The sequence below is a fragment of the Chionomys nivalis genome, chromosome 2 (assembly GCF_950005125.1).
Source record: "Chionomys nivalis chromosome 2, mChiNiv1.1, whole genome shotgun sequence".
Lineage (NCBI taxonomy): Eukaryota > Metazoa > Chordata > Mammalia > Rodentia > Cricetidae > Chionomys > Chionomys nivalis.
Genome location: NC_080087.1, coordinates 6310648 through 6328183, shown reverse-complemented (window position 1 = coordinate 6328183; position 17536 = coordinate 6310648). Strand labels below are relative to the sequence as shown.

The 17536-nt window shown below is 43.6% G+C and overlaps 1 protein-coding gene across 3 annotated transcripts in view; it reads right to left on the bottom strand.

The window, feature by feature from the left end:
• Nucleotides 1-1914: 1914 nt before the first annotated feature.
• Cep43 (centrosomal protein 43) overlaps nucleotides 1915-17536 on the bottom strand; it is a 29402-nt gene continuing 13780 nt past the window's right edge. For 2 of the 3 annotated variants that reach the window (XM_057763088.1, XM_057763089.1), the window contains 6 exons: nucleotides 15313-15539; nucleotides 14501-14616; nucleotides 12504-12572; nucleotides 8023-8062; nucleotides 6610-6706; nucleotides 1915-3869 (listed from right to left, as the gene is read on the bottom strand). In XM_057763088.1, the coding sequence (XP_057619071.1) occupies nucleotides 3795-3869; nucleotides 6610-6706; nucleotides 8023-8062; nucleotides 12504-12572; nucleotides 14501-14616; nucleotides 15313-15539 (624 nt within the window). In that variant the 3' untranslated portion in view covers nucleotides 1915-3794. The remainder of the gene's footprint in view (nucleotides 3870-6609; nucleotides 6707-8022; nucleotides 8063-12503; nucleotides 12573-14500; nucleotides 14617-15312; nucleotides 15540-17536) is intronic. The other variant, XM_057763090.1, reaches the window with a different exon arrangement.

The window sequence follows — 17536 nt, the reverse complement described above, 5'->3', positions numbered from 1 at the left end:
CGGATACCCATCTATAACTCTAGACCCAGGGGATTCAATGTCACCTTCTGGCTTCTGTGGGTACTATACACATTTGGTACACAGACATATACACAGGCAAAATACCCATATGCATAAAACAAATAAAGAAAAAAATTATTTTTTGAGACAGGGTTTCTCTATGTAACAGTCCAGGCTGTTCTGGAACTCTCTTTGGAGACCAGGCTGGCCTCAAACTCACTGAGATCCTCCTGCCTCTGCCTCCTGAGTGCTGGGATTACAGGTGTGCGCCACCACGACCGCCAGGAAAAAATTTTTTAAATTCAATTATTCTTCTTTCACAGCAATGTGATTTAGGCAGAAAAAAATGTCATCTCAAACCTAAGTAGCTGGATAGGTTTGAGTTCACCTGCTTAGGCTAAAATATCCTCTGCACTTTGTCTTCCCACTAATACATCCCAAGAACAGAGCAGGGGCCGAGCAGCATGGCCTATTAGTGCACACAGACAGAGAACCAAGGGGACCACTTTCTAGTCCAGTGCCCAGAGCTGGGGCTGGGCATCTCTCCAGGACAGCCACTTAGCTCTCCTGACTCTTCCCTATCTACAGCGGGTCCAGAGGCCCTGGAGATGCTCTGCTCCTTGGGCCAGCAGGGGCACCAGGGCTGTAAAAGGCATCTCCATGTGAAGGCAATTTCAGGTAAACTGGTTTTTAGAGAAGCTACTCTTTTGGAGCTTTCAGATAACACACAAGGACACGGATCTTTCCAGAGTGTGAATGCTGTGTGGCTACCTCCCAACCCAAACACTCCCTTCTGAGGGGGGAGAAGCTTAGAAAGCTACAAGGCTGTCAGGAGCCATTTCCCCCCAAAATTATTGCAGGAACCATTGCCCTGGGGAATTTGCAGAGAGCCCGACACCCCAACGGTATTTAGAATTGTTTTGTTGGCAGAGCCTACCCCACACCCAATTATCTGTTAACAGAGAGCTACCTGTTAGTGGAACCCGCCTCACATTCCAACTATCTAGAGAACTAGGTGTGTCAACTTGTGACTTCCTGACCGATCATAACCTCCTGACCGGCTTGGACTATCGCGGCAAGATCCCTTCCTGCCTCTACCCCCATCCCAACCCAAATTCCTCATCCAGGGGCTATATAAGCCACAACCATGACGCTAATAAACGGAGGCTTTGACAAGAACTCTGCTTGGCCTCCTTCCTGTCTCCCGCCCACGTCTTTCAGGTAGCGCCTCTCCGGGACCCTGGAATAACTGACCTGCCAGGCGGGTTACAACCCCTAGACTAACTGACCCACTGAGGCGGTCTACACAAGGCTGGTGCAACTCCTCTCCCCAAGGTTAGACAGGAAAACACAGTTGCCAGGAGGAGAGTCTTCAGTAGAGCTGCTCCAAGCTGACTTGGAAGCCCCAGGGATACGCAGTATCGTGTGCTGGTGTGGGCTCCTGTAAACAGCTCCAATAAACTCACTAGTTCACTAAACGAGACCTGAATGGTTTTGGTCTTTTGTTGGTATCCTAGCCCAAGTGAATGACATTATTTGTCTCCCATGATAACGAGAGGCAAAGAAAACCCAAGGATAAGTATCAGCGTAGAGAGGGTCTTGTCTAGTGGTCAGGCTTCTTTGAAAATCAGCCTCTGTGGCTCTGGGAAGCCATTTCAGACACGCAGAGGTGAATACCAACAGCTTGAGCAGCTGTGGGGTGCACAGCTCCAGTACTACGTGAGCAAAGGCTTGAGATGGACAGAGCAGAGAGGGAGGCAGGGGCCAGGAGTAACATCTACACCGTGAATCACTGCTGCTGCAACACGAGGGGCAAGAGAGCTGCTCACGTAAACCAAACGGCACAGCACTGTTACAAATCAAAGTCCTGTTAGCGTTAAAGAACAAAACAACACTGTAAAATACAGGTTACCACTGGTCAACATTTTAATTCACTTTAAAACAAAGAAACATTATTATATGCAGAACCTGTCATTTTACACATTAAAGTTTATCAGGTTAACAATACCTAAGCAAGGAATACCTGGAAACAACTTCCTCCTTGCTGAACCTCACATTATCAGAGTGACTCAATACCTTTCTGTAGTACTGACCACAAAGCTGCCGTTCGGCTTTTTCTCTCCACCCTCTCCAGAATCACCAAAAGGTCAGTCACTGGGTAATAGAAAGTGACAGATTTCGCACTTGACTGTTGGAAAGTCTTCCTCAAATAGAGAAAGCCACATCCTGCCATGCTTGTGGGTCAGCTCCCTCACTTGCAGTGCCTACCAAACAGTAAAATCACACATTTGATCCGGACTCCAGAGGCCCACCAGTTCTAGTGCTTCTACAACGCATTAAAGAGACAGCACAGGGTGAGACAGTTTCTAACAGCAGTCAGACAGCACTGTTTCTAAGAGTAAAGCGTGAAGAACAGACAGCACCATGTCAGGGCAGACAGCGGACAGAAATACACAGGGGCTTCCAGGCACCCGGCCCACTTTCTGTCCTACTTCCTCTTGATGTTTATAGTTCAGTCTCACTCAGCTTTAAAGAGCCAGACTCTACTGTCAGAGCCCGAAGCTTTACTACGTTCTCACTTCCTCTGCACTACAGCTGAGAAATGTCACTGCTCTACTTAGAAATCATGGAATGGAAAGTGGTTGGTACAAACCACAGCTTCTGCTCACTCACTCAACATGGATGGATGATTTCCAATTTCTCTTTTTATTAATAAAGGTAACTTTCAACAGTCTTAATTAAAATAAAATGTATCAAAGTTTCACAGTTCCTAAATTTTACTTAGCGGTATGATGGTGTATGCACATTTAAAATATTTTAGCACTACAAATGCCTGTGCCCTATATCCCTGCAGCACTACACACAACAGCACAAATTAAATCTGCCAGAAATTCTATTATTGACTCTTTTTAAGGACTACAGTACAATTATGTACAGTGTACAAAGTCTGTCAAACTGAATACATATGGTCTTAGGCCATTACTACTATTTCATTCCAATTTGGATTTAAATATAATCAACTTACAGATCTGAAATAAAAGCACTGCTTAATGGTTTCAGATGCATTTTGGTATCGGATGTTTCAAGGCATCTTTAGAAATAATAAGTTAAGACTGTACTGAATAATCTGCGCCTACAGCTGCTTGAGACAGCAGGATGAAATGCAACCTTAAATGCTATCTGTTAGCGACAAGTCTGCCAATTAAGAGTCCAAGCCACTCCTAGTTTAAAACAAGCAAAACTAATAGCACAGAGAACTTTAATATAACCTTAATGGTCTAACAAACCTTCCAAATGGAAGGAAATACAAAATAAAGTTTACACATCAATTTACCTCGTATTGGTACGTTTCAGCATCACAGATTTATCAGGTCAGTTCACCAACTTTGGGCTAACCCACTTAATACCCACTATATGGGTCAGGATGGCTAACACTAAGGTTCAAAGATCTCGGCAGCAGCCTGAGACAAAGTGACACAAACTACGGCTATACTGATCCCTCTTTATGCTCTTTAACACTGACATTTCAGGGGTTCCCTTGCTATAATGAGCCCGAATACCATTTCCTTGGAGATATAAAGCTAAACCAAATCAAGCATATTAATCTCCTAGACACGGGCTCATATAGGAAGTATTTTGTTTACTAAACTGAAAAGTTAACTTTTAAAAATATCTGCAGTCTTTTTGAAATGCAAGGCACCAGCAGGAGCGTACGTTCCAGCAAGAGTGACTGACTGGGACCATGTAGCCGAAAGTCCTTCCTCTTCTGCTGATCACAATACTTCCTTTCCTGTCTATGCAACATCTTCCAGATAATCGGCCACGTCGCTGAGCTGGGAAACAGTCAGGTCTTGTGTGAGGTCATCAAGCTTTGTTGTCCAAAAGAAAGAGAAGAATCAGTGTACAACAAAGTCTGAATCCATCTGTCAGTGTATACTGCTACCATTTCTTTATCTTCTGTAACCTGCTTAGGAGGGCCACCCCTGGACTAGAAATGGCTACCAGGAGAACGGGGACACCGAGCAAGGACAAGGTTCCTCTTCGGACTTTGTGACACTCACTCTCTTAGAGCTGTTCATTTGGCCCATTACATCTTCTCATTTTTTCCCTTTGCATATAAGGAAATACTAGAAATAATTTATTTTAAGTAAATCGCCCTTGTTCCCTCCCTCTTGGTCGAACACCATCGGTACAAAAACAACTACTAGGAACCTTAAAGTCATACTTTTTTTAGTTAGTTTTATTCCCTTTATTTGATTTTTTGTTTGTTTTTGATGTGGGATTTCCCTCTGTATGCTGTGATTACCATTAATGAATAAAGGAACTGCTTTGGGCCTAAAGCAGAGCTATGGGGGAACAGAGTTAGGCAGGGAAAACTAAATGGAATGGTGGGAGAAAGAAGGATGGAGTCAGGGAGAAGCCATGTAGCTCCGCTGGAGACATATGCAGGAACTTTAGCCGGTACGCCACAGCCACGTGGTAATATACAGATAATAGAAATGGGTTAAATTAAAGAATTAGCCAATTAGAAGCTAGAGCTAATGGGTCAAGCAGTGTTTTAATTAACACAGTTTCTGTGTGATTATGTCGGTTCTGAGTCGCCAGGATGAACAAGCGGCCTCCCTCCTACATATTTGTTTTATTTTTTGAGACAGGGTTTCTCTGTGCAGCCATGGCTGTCCTGAAACTCGCTCTGTAAACCAGGCTGGCCTTGGACTCACAGAGACCCACCTGCCTCTGCTTTCTTCCCATGTGCTGGGATTAAAGGTGTGCGCCAGCACCGCCCAGCCCAAGTCATTACAATTTTTAAAAATGAAACTCAGAAAAGCCCACACACTAAGAAATAGATTAAGAATGATACTTTGGCTCTGTTATTTTTGACTCTCATCATTATTAAATAATGAACTCACTAAGGTATTGCATTTTATATGCAAAACAATTGAATGCCATTTTAATGCTAGTTTTAGACTAGAGAAAAGAGTAAGGAAACACTATGGATAATAGTGATCTTCCATAATCTACAGTGGATATCAGTTAGCTGAGGGGCTTTTAGTTTTGATTTAGAGCAAGGGAAGACCACAGAACACAGGGTTGTGTTTCTCTTTCACACTGCATTGGTGTGCAGCTATGCTGCTGATGTCGGTTCTAACAGCTTTAAGGTGGACTCCATATTTTATACATATTTTGATCAAGTTGGCTGAAAACAATGTCCATTTGATTCCTTCCTTCCTATTTGGAGGCTTACTTGTTCACTGGCCTGATTGCTTTGGCTAGGATCTCCTGCACTGTGTTAGATCAAAGCAGTGAGTGAAAATGTTCAATAGTTCTCATTTTCCTCTCTCCCTTTCCCCCTTCAGTCAGTGCAGCTACTGCCGGGGATCTCACCCACAGTCTCATGCTTGCTTTAGCTGCTCACTGCCGAGGTAACCTTTATCTCTTTTGAATTCTGTGAAATTACCAAGAGGCTGAGTTAGCAGCTGACCTTCACCATGAATTCCATCACAGATCTGAACAAACAAGCCTCAGTGGTCTTCATCAAGAGCTCAGTGTTTGGTTCTTATGGATGACAAGCGGTGTAAAGGTAAGAGGGGCAAACATCTCGTGTACACTGGGTAGTATTAGAGATGGCTTCTCACCTACTGTCACTAAGTAGTAATACTTCCACCTTAAAAGAAACCAAGATGAAGCTGAGCATGGTGGCACACAGCTTTAATCCCAGCACTTGGGAATTGGAGGCAGGAGGATCTCTGTGAGTTTGAGGCCAGCCTGGTCTATAGAGTGAGTTCCTTGACCACCAGAGACCCTATGTCAAAAAACAAAACAAAACAAAAACCAACAAAAACACCCACAAAAGGAAACTGAGATAAAGGCTCATGCTTACCCATGACACCTAGCATCTGAAAGGTGGAGGCAGGAGTCTTGCTTCAAGTTTGAAGCCTTCCTGAGCTACATACTGAGTTCAAGGTCAGCCTAGGATTTAAATCAGGATCCTATCTCAAGGAATCCAAACCAGAAAACAAAGACACTTAATATATTAAAAATGACACAACCCAAATTTTGCTTACTCATTTTAAAATACAACCTCTCTTGAGGGATCCTTTCTCATGTGACAATCTGAACCCAGCCTAACTCCACCTCATCTAGAAGGCAGCACACCCAGCTAGGCTGTGAGCAACAGAGATGCCGCAGCTCATCTCTTCTCTACTGCGTGAAAAGCTCCAGTGTGAACTTGGATGGAATCCTGGCTTTAAACCTCAAACCAAAGTCCTTTGCTATGCTGCCTCCCACAGTTCTGTCTCAACCTGGCCTCAACTAGCCGAAGGTGGTCAAATGTCCCATAGATACAAGCTCACTTTAACTCCAAGTGAGACAGTTTTGGCTTTAGTCCTGATCCCTGTGGCCACCCTTACCCCAGGCTGTCAGAGTACAAACACTAAACAAAGGACAGCCGTGAGCCTCCCACACCCTTGAAGGTTTTCTTCAGACTTACAGTAGGCAACTGTCACAAACTGTTTGCAATTTTCAACCATTTTTTTTACTATTATATAACCAAGCCCCTTAGCAAATCGACAAATAAACAGCATACCCAAAAATGTGCTAGCGTCTTACTTTATCACTGCTGTTAACGTCGTCTATGCCCATGGAAAGGTCTTCTTCAATTTCTTCACCAATACTTAATTCACTTTTTTCTGAGCGGTGGCTAGCACTAATTATAAGAGGGGAAAGATGAAAAAGAATTCTGAAGAATAACTACCACTGCTCAAATTTTCAAAGATTTTAATCCTACAAGTAACATATAATAACAACATTAAACATTGATTTCACTGTCATCTAAGAAAACTCACAAGGCAAGAATCTCTCAAATGTCACTCATCACACAATATTCTTACCTCCAAACACAGTATAATTTATTATTGTAATAGTCAGAAATTTTTAATCAGAAAACTGTTAAAATTCTCAAGCACGTAATTTAAATTTTCTAATCATATCTATAGTAAATATTACTTTCATATCGCTAGGCAATTCATACAAGTTACCGCTAACAAAATGTTCATGTTACAGTGATGAAGGCAGTTTTTTTTAAAGTCAAACACAGACAATGCCCACCACAAAAGACAAAGGACACAAGAAAAATCAGGATAAGCTACTGACTTGGTTTCAAATAACAGGTCAACCCTGACACCACTTCTTTATCTTACTCTTTACGACTCTCCCACTATAGCACACACATTCGTCTGTGTTCTAATGTAACAAGTTGTCACTCCAAAACATAATTTTGGATTAGCTATTGGTGTGGGAAAATTCTGTATTCTGTCAATTATATATATATATATATATATATATATATATATATATATATATATATTTTTTTTTTTTTTTTTTTTTGGTTTTTCGAGACAGGGTTTCTCTGTGGCTTTGGAGCCTGTCCTGGAACTAGCTCTGTAGACCAGGCTGGTCTCGAACTCACAGAGATCCACCTGCCTCTGCCTCCCGAGTGCTGGGATTAAAGGCGTGCACCACCATCGCCCAGCTTGTCAATTATATTTTAAATAAATGCTGATTGGCCAGGCAGGAAGTATAGGCGGGACAACCAGACAGGAAGTAGAGGTAGGTCAATTAGAGCAGGAGAATTCTGGGAAGGAGGAAGCCCATTCCTCCCCAGTCCTGTCCAGACACTGAAGAAACAGGATGTGACCTACCCTGCTGAAAAAGGTACTGAGCCATTTTAACATAGATAAAAATAATGGGTTCATATAAGTTACAAGAGTTAATAAGAAGCTTGAGCTAATGGGCCAATCAGTTTATAACTTATGGAGATCTATTTGCGGTCTTTTTTCTTTGGGGCTAAAAGGCTGTGGGACCTGGTGGGAGGACAGAAACCCCAACAAGCAGGCCCTCATGTTACAAGCTATCTGTCTGTTCTTTCAATCAAATACAAAGTAAACCCTAATGTAATTTTGCCACACTCGTATTCAGAAAGTATTTAGAAGATTCATGTATTCATCTCAAGGTTTTTCTTACCTATGAAAATCATCAACATAGTCTTCATCTTCTGCAGTTCCTGGTAATTAGTTTAAGAAAAGAAATACGTTATTACACACTTACAGAAAAATACGTATTTTTTTTAAATAAGTGTTTCCTGCCCAAACATTACTGAATGATACTGATTCATGAAAACATTAAGTACCAAAATAGTATTTAAAAAATTTAGACTTACTTATTTTTATATTCAGGAATATTTTGCCTGCATGTATTTGTATGTGTACCATGTGTCTGCCTGGTCCCAGGAAGAAGAGCTATGGATGGTACTGAGCCATCATGTGGGCACTGTGACATGAACATGGTTCCTGTGCAAGAGCAGCACATACTCTTGGCCACCAAGCCAATCTCTTCAGCAGAAAAAAATATATTGCAGTCATCTCTTTAGTAATACTTTTACCACATTAAATGAAGGGAAATAATAAATGCTGTCCAAGGATTCTACCACATGCTGAAAAGTGAAAACCTTATTTGTGTTCTAGGTTCAGGCAGGGGCTTACTCTATGAGGCTGCCCTGTGACCTGACGGGTGTGCAGCTCCATGGCAGAACACTTGCTCAGCATACTCATGGACCTGGGCTCTATCCTCATCTCCACAAAAACAGAAAAAGGGACACACAACAGTACGGCATCATCAGTTTCTCTTGTCACCTTGTTTCCAACTGCTATGACTTTCAATCCAACAGTCTGCTCACAAATTTAAAAACCATCAGAAGGTGTGACGAGGCAATAGAGCATGTGGGCCCATCACCCGGAAGGGCCCTGGGTGCCCTCTCGTGGGCATGCCCAAGCACAAACAAGCCCGAACCACAAATTCTGAATTCACAGTCTGATACACAAGAGGCTCCAAATGCAAAGTGGCCACACGAGGAGGAGCTGTTACTAACGCACAAGTGCCTCAAGCTTCCTCACACACAGCGCTCGGAGGGGAGCAAATTTACAACCTAACCTGTATCTCTCAATGACAACTAACTGCAAATTAGCTGTTTTTCCATCCCATGACTTTTAGAGCAGTTGAAGAAGAGCGGGAAAGAATGGCTGTGGGAAGTGCACAGGGACAAAGGGGAGGCTGCCTGGGGCAGGGGAAATTCTGGCTGGAGAGTGAACTGCTCAAAGCTGCTGCCTATCACTGTCCTGGGTTCTCCAAAACATAGGAGCAGACCTGAGGGGATTCATGATCGAGGGGCAGAGACCTCTCTTATCGCATTTGATTATACAGTTGTCAGACTTCGGAGTGGCGCTTCTTCCACAGACAGCAGTCAACAGTGACAGAGAACAAAAAAAAGGTACCACAGTGGACGGAAACTCTGTGAAGGCAGTAGAGGTTCAAGTTCCAGGAGAATATGCTTGTAGAGAAAGCCTGACAAAATGAAGGTGTTTGAGACAGCAGCAGAGGACAACCACCGTGGAGCCAGAGGCGGGCAGGGCACAGCAGAGTGGTCTGATATCTTTCTTCACAGACATGGGCTTCTGGGAGAAGCCCAGAAGCCATGAGTAGGAGAGGCAAGGATGAAAGGAAAAGAGAAAGCGTGTGCGTGGCAAAGCTGGAGACGATGGGGGGTTGAGGTGGGGCAGGGGCCTCCCATGGCAGGTGAGAGAAATGCACACACAAGTGAGGAGCAGAGACTTTCTCCTGGAGCCTCTGAAGAGAAGTAACAGGCAGGGACAAGTTCCAGGTCCATCTCTTCGTCTAGCCACCAAGGTTAAGGGGCTGCAACAGCTTAAAAGAAAGCAGGCAGTCTGCTAGAGTAGGAAGAGAGAAGGAAGAAAACAAACCACAGTCTTAGAGTCACTATACAAACCATGGCTGTGTACCCAAGAAAAAAGCCCAACACAGACAAAAGAGGAAACTAAGTTAAGAAAGCAGGACAGCTGGGGCTGCAGCTTGAAACTGCAATGCAGAGTTAGCAGACTCAAGATACTCACTGACTAGGGGTTTCTACAGGAGGGACTCTGCCTTCCCGGTTACTACATGGGTGTTATGAGCTACAAATATTAAACTAGAGGCTGGCAAAACTTGCTCCAGGCAATGATTCTTTTTTGTTTTGTTTTTTTTTGTTTGTTTGTTTTTGTGACTCCTTCCTCGGGAAGCTATCTGTTTTATTTACATGATATCTGCTCCAGCCAAGACTTTACCCCAGTCACCTGGCCCTGCACTGGCTTTCTTCACACTCACTCTTGATTCTGACCAGTATTAGCCAACGAGCTAAGAAAGAATGTTTTTTAAATTTTAAATACATTTGAGAAAAAAAAAAAACAACAACAAATACCACAAAATATGTGCTGGAGACGAACTTTCCACTTCATTGAATTTGTTATAGTTTACTACTCTTTTTTAAAAATAATTTTTATGATTTATTTAACTTTATGTGTATTGGTGTAAAGGTGTCATATCCCTTGGAACAGGAGTTACAGATAGTTGTGAGCTGTACTGTGGTTGCTGGGAACTGAACTTGGGTTCTCTGGAAGAGCAGTCAGTGCTCTTAACCACTGAGCCATCTCTCCATCCCACAGTTTACCACTCTTGCTTTAAGCAGTGTAAAATCACTAGCACTGTCAAGCTTATTAATGCACCAGGTCATGTGGTCAAGCATTTTTGCTTTAACTAAACTTTGTGCATTTAAGATCTCCTGTCTTAGAGAATTTCAAGTGTGCAATACAACTAACTGTGGTCATCATGCTGGTTTTAAACTCTAGAAGGGCTATCCACCTAACACAGCCTCACCATGTAGGCTGGCTGGCCTCTGCTTCCCTAATACTAAGATCAAAGGTCATGCCACATGACCAGCACATCTGCCTACTTTTAATTATGCCATTTAAACTAAAACAGATTGTGTTCTAAATTGAGTTTTCACTGGAATGGTATTTACAGAACGTCCAAGGATGACACAGTGGCTGACGGCCTGAATGACACATGCAGACTCCAACAGCTGCTGCTCTTCATCCTCTTCTCTGGGTCAGAACAGGGTGGGAGGGGCACATCACTGACATCATCCTAACTACATGAGCCCATATTCCTCAGAGCACCTGCAATCTTGTCATGCATGCTGTCAACAAGAACAAGGCTCAAATGACTGCCGTAGCCCACTAAACAAGACTACTCCCTTCTAGTGAGTCTGGTGAAGTGCTGTACACCACCCCAAGTTCAACTCGAGGTGCCTAAATGCCAGCAGCGGGGGAACGTCAGTCAGGAGAGGTCTCTGCAATTCTACCTTAGCAGCAGAGGAGGGAACCACACTTTCATTAGAGAAAAGAGCAGTGAAAAGGGAAAGCCCAAAGGTTCGCACTAGGTGAACCACTACAAAGTGAAACAAGATGTCAGAATGAAGGCGACAGAGCAGAACCTGAGGCATCGTGGTCAAGGGAGGGAGCAACAATTCTGAGGTGCAAGGGTAAAGAATTCTCTGCAGGTGTGATCGCAGCAGAAGCAGGGAAGGAAGGAGCATGGACCCACCTAGCCAGTCACCAGCCAGCAACCGGGAGGCACAGAGGAAGGGCCAGACTACTAGCAACTCAGCAGTTACCAGGACTTCAAGGCACTGTGTGGGACAAGAATCCAGGCAGCTCAGAGGACAGATATTCTTTGGCAAATGGGGAAGAAAGTAACACAAAAAGGATCCAGAATTTGAGGCACCCCTGAGCTAGGCACTGTACCTATTTATGTATGTACACATGCTTAAATCCTATTTAGTCTTCAAAGCGAGGTAGATGGTACTGGACTCACTCAACAGAGAAGAAAAGAACAGTTTACTCCAAGTAAACTTGGATCTTCATGTAAACCTATTCAGTCTTTACCTGGGTCCTGTGCTATATCCAGGGTGTTTGGTTAGAAACTTTGGGAGGACAGTCCTGCACGTTCACAAAGTGCACAGAGGACACAGCTCTCTCTCCCCAGCCTGCCTGAGCAGCACTGCCCTTAGAACAGAGCACATCACATCCACACAGAAGACAGAGATGGCCGAGAGCCCCGCTGTACCGTGAGAGAGGAAGGGCCCCCATTACACTGTCTGCAGTGAGTTCAGAACCCAGCTCTATGCACACTGACTATCTGCTCCAAATAACACAACAGCCACAGGTCCTCTCACAGGTCTGAGCCTTGCACCAGACTGACCCTCTGTGCTCTGGGTGCTTCACTCCCAGACAGAGATCAGCTCTGTCACCGTCACCAACTTCACCCACTCTCTCTGAAACTGTCTTTGTTGTACGGCTCTGACTTGATCACCAGGTCTGGCCACAGCCTCTTCTGGAGGTCTTTCATAAAAATCCAGGCTAGGGCAGGTTCCGACTACAGTCTGAACGCTACAAGGGAAAGGATGGTCCAGGTTGTTGCTATGGCCATTTCCCAGCACAGGGCTGAACTCTGGATGCTGGGAGTGAAACTGAATGACAGCAGAAAGGCTCACCATGTAGACGTTAATCTGGAAGATGATTTCAACAATCACACTAAAACTGAAACCTAGTTACCTAGTCCAAGTGATCCAATTTTCTCACTGACCAATTTCAGATCCTTCAGGACCGTGCTTCCTCTTTTACCTGCAGGAAGGAAAAAGGACTTGCGTGAATGGAACTCAGAGCGACATTCTCTAAGCCACGCCAAGCTTTCTCTCAGATGAGACATCTATATCCCTAAGAGTACAGAAAACCCTAGAATAGAACTACGATCAATAGAGGACAGAATCATGCGCTATCATCCTGGAGTATTTTTTTTTTTTTTTTGGTAAAAAGCAAAGGATTTCTGTGTTATGGAGAGAAACCAGATTATATCATTCCTTATTAGAACATAATCACCAAAATAAAAACGTACACAAGCCCAGGGCTGTGAACTCCCGGTGGATCTACTTCAGGAAGTTCTGCTGATGTTCTGAACACGTACTGCTGGCTAAACACCAGCTGGCTATGATAGGGTGATGTCCACATATGCTCCTTAAATGCTCGGAAATATTGTCCCAGAGATATAGGTGGGTCTTCTATCTATCTGTTGCTTTCATTGGTTAATTAATAAAGAAAACTGCCTTGGCCCTTTGATAGGACAGAAAGTTAGGTAGGCAGAGTAGACAGAACAGACTTGCTGGGAGAAAGAAGCAGATTCAGGCAGATGCTATAGCTCTCCTCTCCAAGATGGACACAGGTTAAGATCCTTCCTGGTAAGCCACCACCTCGTGTTGCTACACTCATTAATAGAAATGGGTTAATCAAGTTGTGAGAGTTAGCCAGTAAGAGGCTAGAGCCAATGGGCCAGGGAATGTTTAAAAGAATACAGTTTCCGTGTAATTATTTTGGGTAAAGCTAGCTGGTGGCTGGAAGCCCTCCCAGGCGGCGGGAAGTGGCCTGCGGCTCCTTCTACATCCTGGGGTGGGACAGGACAGCACAGTTTAGGTAGCTAGTTACCCTCCGCCTGGCTTGCAATATCTCTTCTTTGTGCATACAAAGAGTCTAACACAAGCCCTGATGATAGAGTGATTATGACGATGGCTCTATCATAGAACTTCTTTAAACACTAAGTTATTCTATGGGTCCATGAGACACGACCTACAAGTTACAAATGTCCTGTCTTGGAATGGCACAGCACTTAACACCCATCCTAGGCTGACAATGTTCCAATCAAAACTCTCCTGGAGATGCCTCACCTATGAGCCATCCCAGTCCAGCAGCAGGCAGGGGACATGTTACCTTCCCTAGTGACCAGTATGTTGATAAAACAGAGGCACAGGCATACTGCAGCCACAAAAAAGTCAAACCAAATTTTGATGTATATCACTTCAGTATAAATCTTAAAATTATATATGTATACTATTCATAGTCCAAACCATTTAAAAGGTCAGTTTCCTAAAGATATTTTGATAGTATAGCAAAGGAGAATACAAAATGGTGGAGAACACTGACTACATTAAGAAATGAAGAGAACAGCACACTATTGTATATCTTATTAAAATATTGTGTATCTTATTAAAATACTGTATATCTTATTAAAATATTGTATATCTTATTAAAATTAGGGTTTTCTACAATCAACCCACAGTAATCCTATCACATGTAATGGCCAGATTTTTTTGTCACCCTGACATAAGCTCGTCATCTAGGAAGACTAAACAGTCAACTGAGGGATTGCCTCTGTCAGACTAGCCTGTAGGGTAAGGCTGTGGGACATTTTCTTGATTAATGGTTGATGTAGCAGGGCCCAGTTCCCTGTGAGCGGTGCCACACTTGGGCAGGTGGGACTAGGTTATATCAAAAAGCCAGCTGAGTAAGCCAGTAAGCAGTGTTCCTCCTCGGCTTGGCCTGTCTCAGTTCCTGCTGAGTCCCCTTTGTGAAGAACTACGAGTGAAAGCTGAAATAATCCCATTCTTCCTCAACTGACTTTTGGTCATGGTATATTATCACAGCAATGCACACCACGCTTATCTGGAAACAACAAAACAAACAACAACAACAACAACAAACCTGGAGTATCAAATACTCACTCTCAGCGGCATCTGTTAAGGAAGGGGCGCCTGCCAGGGAGCTCAGACCGCTCCTTAAGGGGGGTATGTCAGAAAGTGAGGCCAGACTCCCCACTTGCTTCCTAGGTTCACTTCTCCTAACAGAAAGCAATCAACAGTTAAATGACAACTTCAGACCTTTTCACTGTAGTCTTAGTCTGTAAACTAAGCAATCTAAAGCACTTTTATATTCATATAGTGGCTGGAAATGAAGATTTCACAGATCAGCCATAAAGCATACCTATGGGACAATACAGAATACAGACATCTGTGGTCCAACACAGAAGCATTACCTCTCCAGCGCACACACTGCTCGGAAGCTGCAGAGTCCTCTGACTTTGAGGGGCTTTTCATCAACTTCATGCATTCCAGTCAGCTCGCTCCTGGCTTTCCAGGCACTGCCATCAGGGCCTACACTGGCCACCCTCTCCATTCTGCTGACAACTCCTCCCTGGAGTCCACCACAAGGCATCACTCCAGGAATGCTCTGTTATTATTCTAACCCTGGGTGTTTCCTTACACTAACATGCACGCACACCATCAAGCACACACACATAAACTGAAACCCTGAAGCAGCTACCACCACATGGTGGGTACCTGATATAGGCTCATCTGGTGAAAATGGTTCATACCTGATGCCTTCAATAATCCTGGCATTATAACATATTAAGTTTCACTGACACAAAATCAGATTTCTGGATTCAATAATTACATAGTTATCAGATCATTAGTTTCAAAATATAGAAATTTTGTTTTTAAACCATAAGTCAGATGATCTGAAGAAGTTTACTCACCAACCGTACGTTTTTTCTGGCTTGGGAATGGGATCATCAAAGAAGGAATCTCCTTCTGCATCATCTTCATCTGGACAAAGAGCACTTCTGTCTTTGGCGTCTAGAGTGCTGCTGCTCAGGAAGGATGCAATTCTTGTCTCGTGGGCCAGCGAGTGCAGGCTGCTCCTGCTCTTTGGCTCTGACAAGGAGACACTGGTCTCACTCTGACTGGTCTCACTGCTGGTCTTCTAAGAAAGAGGGAGGGACAGGTCTCCGTGGTGATAAACTTCTAAGATATGATAAACAATAGCCACAGCAGCAGTGTGTGTGCGCATGTGTGTCTATGTGTGGGTGTGTATCTGAGTGTGTGCACGCCTGTGTCTGGCCTTTAGCAGCAGGAACGGCAGTGTAGTCCTATGCTTTCCCACTTTATCCCCGGGCTTCCTGACATGGGCAACTTTCCAATGACAAAATGTTAAAGCAGACGTTCACACTGTTTCTTCTAACTGAAAACAGTTTACTGTGCCTACCCGGGTGCTCAGCAATGCTCCCATTATAAACAGCATCTTCTTTCCATCCTATGTCACTGCTGCATAAAATATGTTAACACATTTCAACTTCAAACCAGGAGAGAGCACTAAAGTTATGACTATGTCATAAAAATCACCTAAACTGCACTATTCGTCAGGAGAGAGCAGTTTTCTATCCAGCAACAATGAGAGCCTCAAGGGAAAATGCGCAGCCTTCGAATGCTCACGTTTCCAACAAGCAGATCTGACTATAACAGTGACCTTAATTCAGGCTTGCTGGGCTACTTACTAACCTGTACCTTCTGTAATATCCACAAGCAGGCACATACATCCTCTATGTATCTTCAACCAAGGCTGAAAACACACTTCTATTCCGGTCCCACTGACACAGAGCAAGACTAGCAGGAACTATCTCAGTGACTGGTTTACTTTGATCACCACAGCACAGTTTTAGTCTATACCTGGTCTGGTCTTTTCCCCCCCTTTTTTGGAGACAGGGTTTCTCTGTGTAGCTCTGGCTGTCCTGAACTCACTCTGTAGACCAGGCTGGCCTCGAACTCACAGAGATCCACCTGCCTCTGCCTCCCTGAGTGCTGGGATTAAAGGTGTGTGCCACTATTGCGTGATTTTATCTATTTCAATAACAAAAATAATGCCAGTGTAACAGCAGTGGCTAACAATTGTGGAGAATGTGCAAATGCTTCAAGTGTTGTGCCTCACTCAATCTTTAGACCACGCATATAAGAAGTGCTATCTGTACGGATTCTAAAAAGGAACACAAAGGCAATTTATGTAACTTGTTAAGACCCTAGGGCAGTTAAATAGTAAAATGAGTACCAGATTAGCTTTCCCTTTTTGAGACAAGGACTCATACAACACAGGTGGCTTTGAAGTTGCTGTACAGCTGAGGATGACCTTGAGCCGATTTCCTTGTCTCTTGCCTCCCAATGGCTGGGATTATAGGAGTTTGCCACCACATCCAGCCAAGGTTAGTTCTTAATACTCGGGTTATACCATTAGGTGGAGTTATATGAAACTGCATTTGGTGTGGATTGAAAGGACAATTTCCAAAGGGCTGACCTTATATACTACCGAGTGTAATATCATAAAGACCCCTGTGCTGCTCCAGAAAAAGCAGTCACCTAAAATAAGGAATCTGGAAAGTGCCTGTCCTGGGTCATTAACTGTGTGATCTTAGGGAATGCTTTCAGACATGAATTTCGTCAAGAATTAAATTAGTTAGTATGTATAGCGTAAGTTACAAACAGGATGGGACAGAGCCGATAAGCAGCAAGGTAAGAAGCTGGGCTATGCAGAAGTGGAGTAGACTAACACAAAAACACTACACAGGGGTTGTTCTATTTTCCCACACACACACAGCATAGCATGTCTGAGGATTCCCACGAATGTTTGTAGACTTAAGGCTTTGGTTAGTTGCCAGAGGCAAGACATGATGCAGCTATATAGTTTGTGGGCTATTAGCAATGATAAAGCTAACTGCTGTGGGAACTGTTTGAATAGCACAGGAAACTTCCAAGGAGGTACTTTAAGAACTTCCTCACTACTTTCTTCAAGCTGTCCTGGTGTTGTGAAATACAGAAGTGTAGTATGTTTACATATATTTACATCAGATTCAGGTCAGTTTCCATTTCTGATTTAAACATGTTCTAATAACTGATTTTTCAGAGGCATTACAAATAAACACCCTCAAGTCT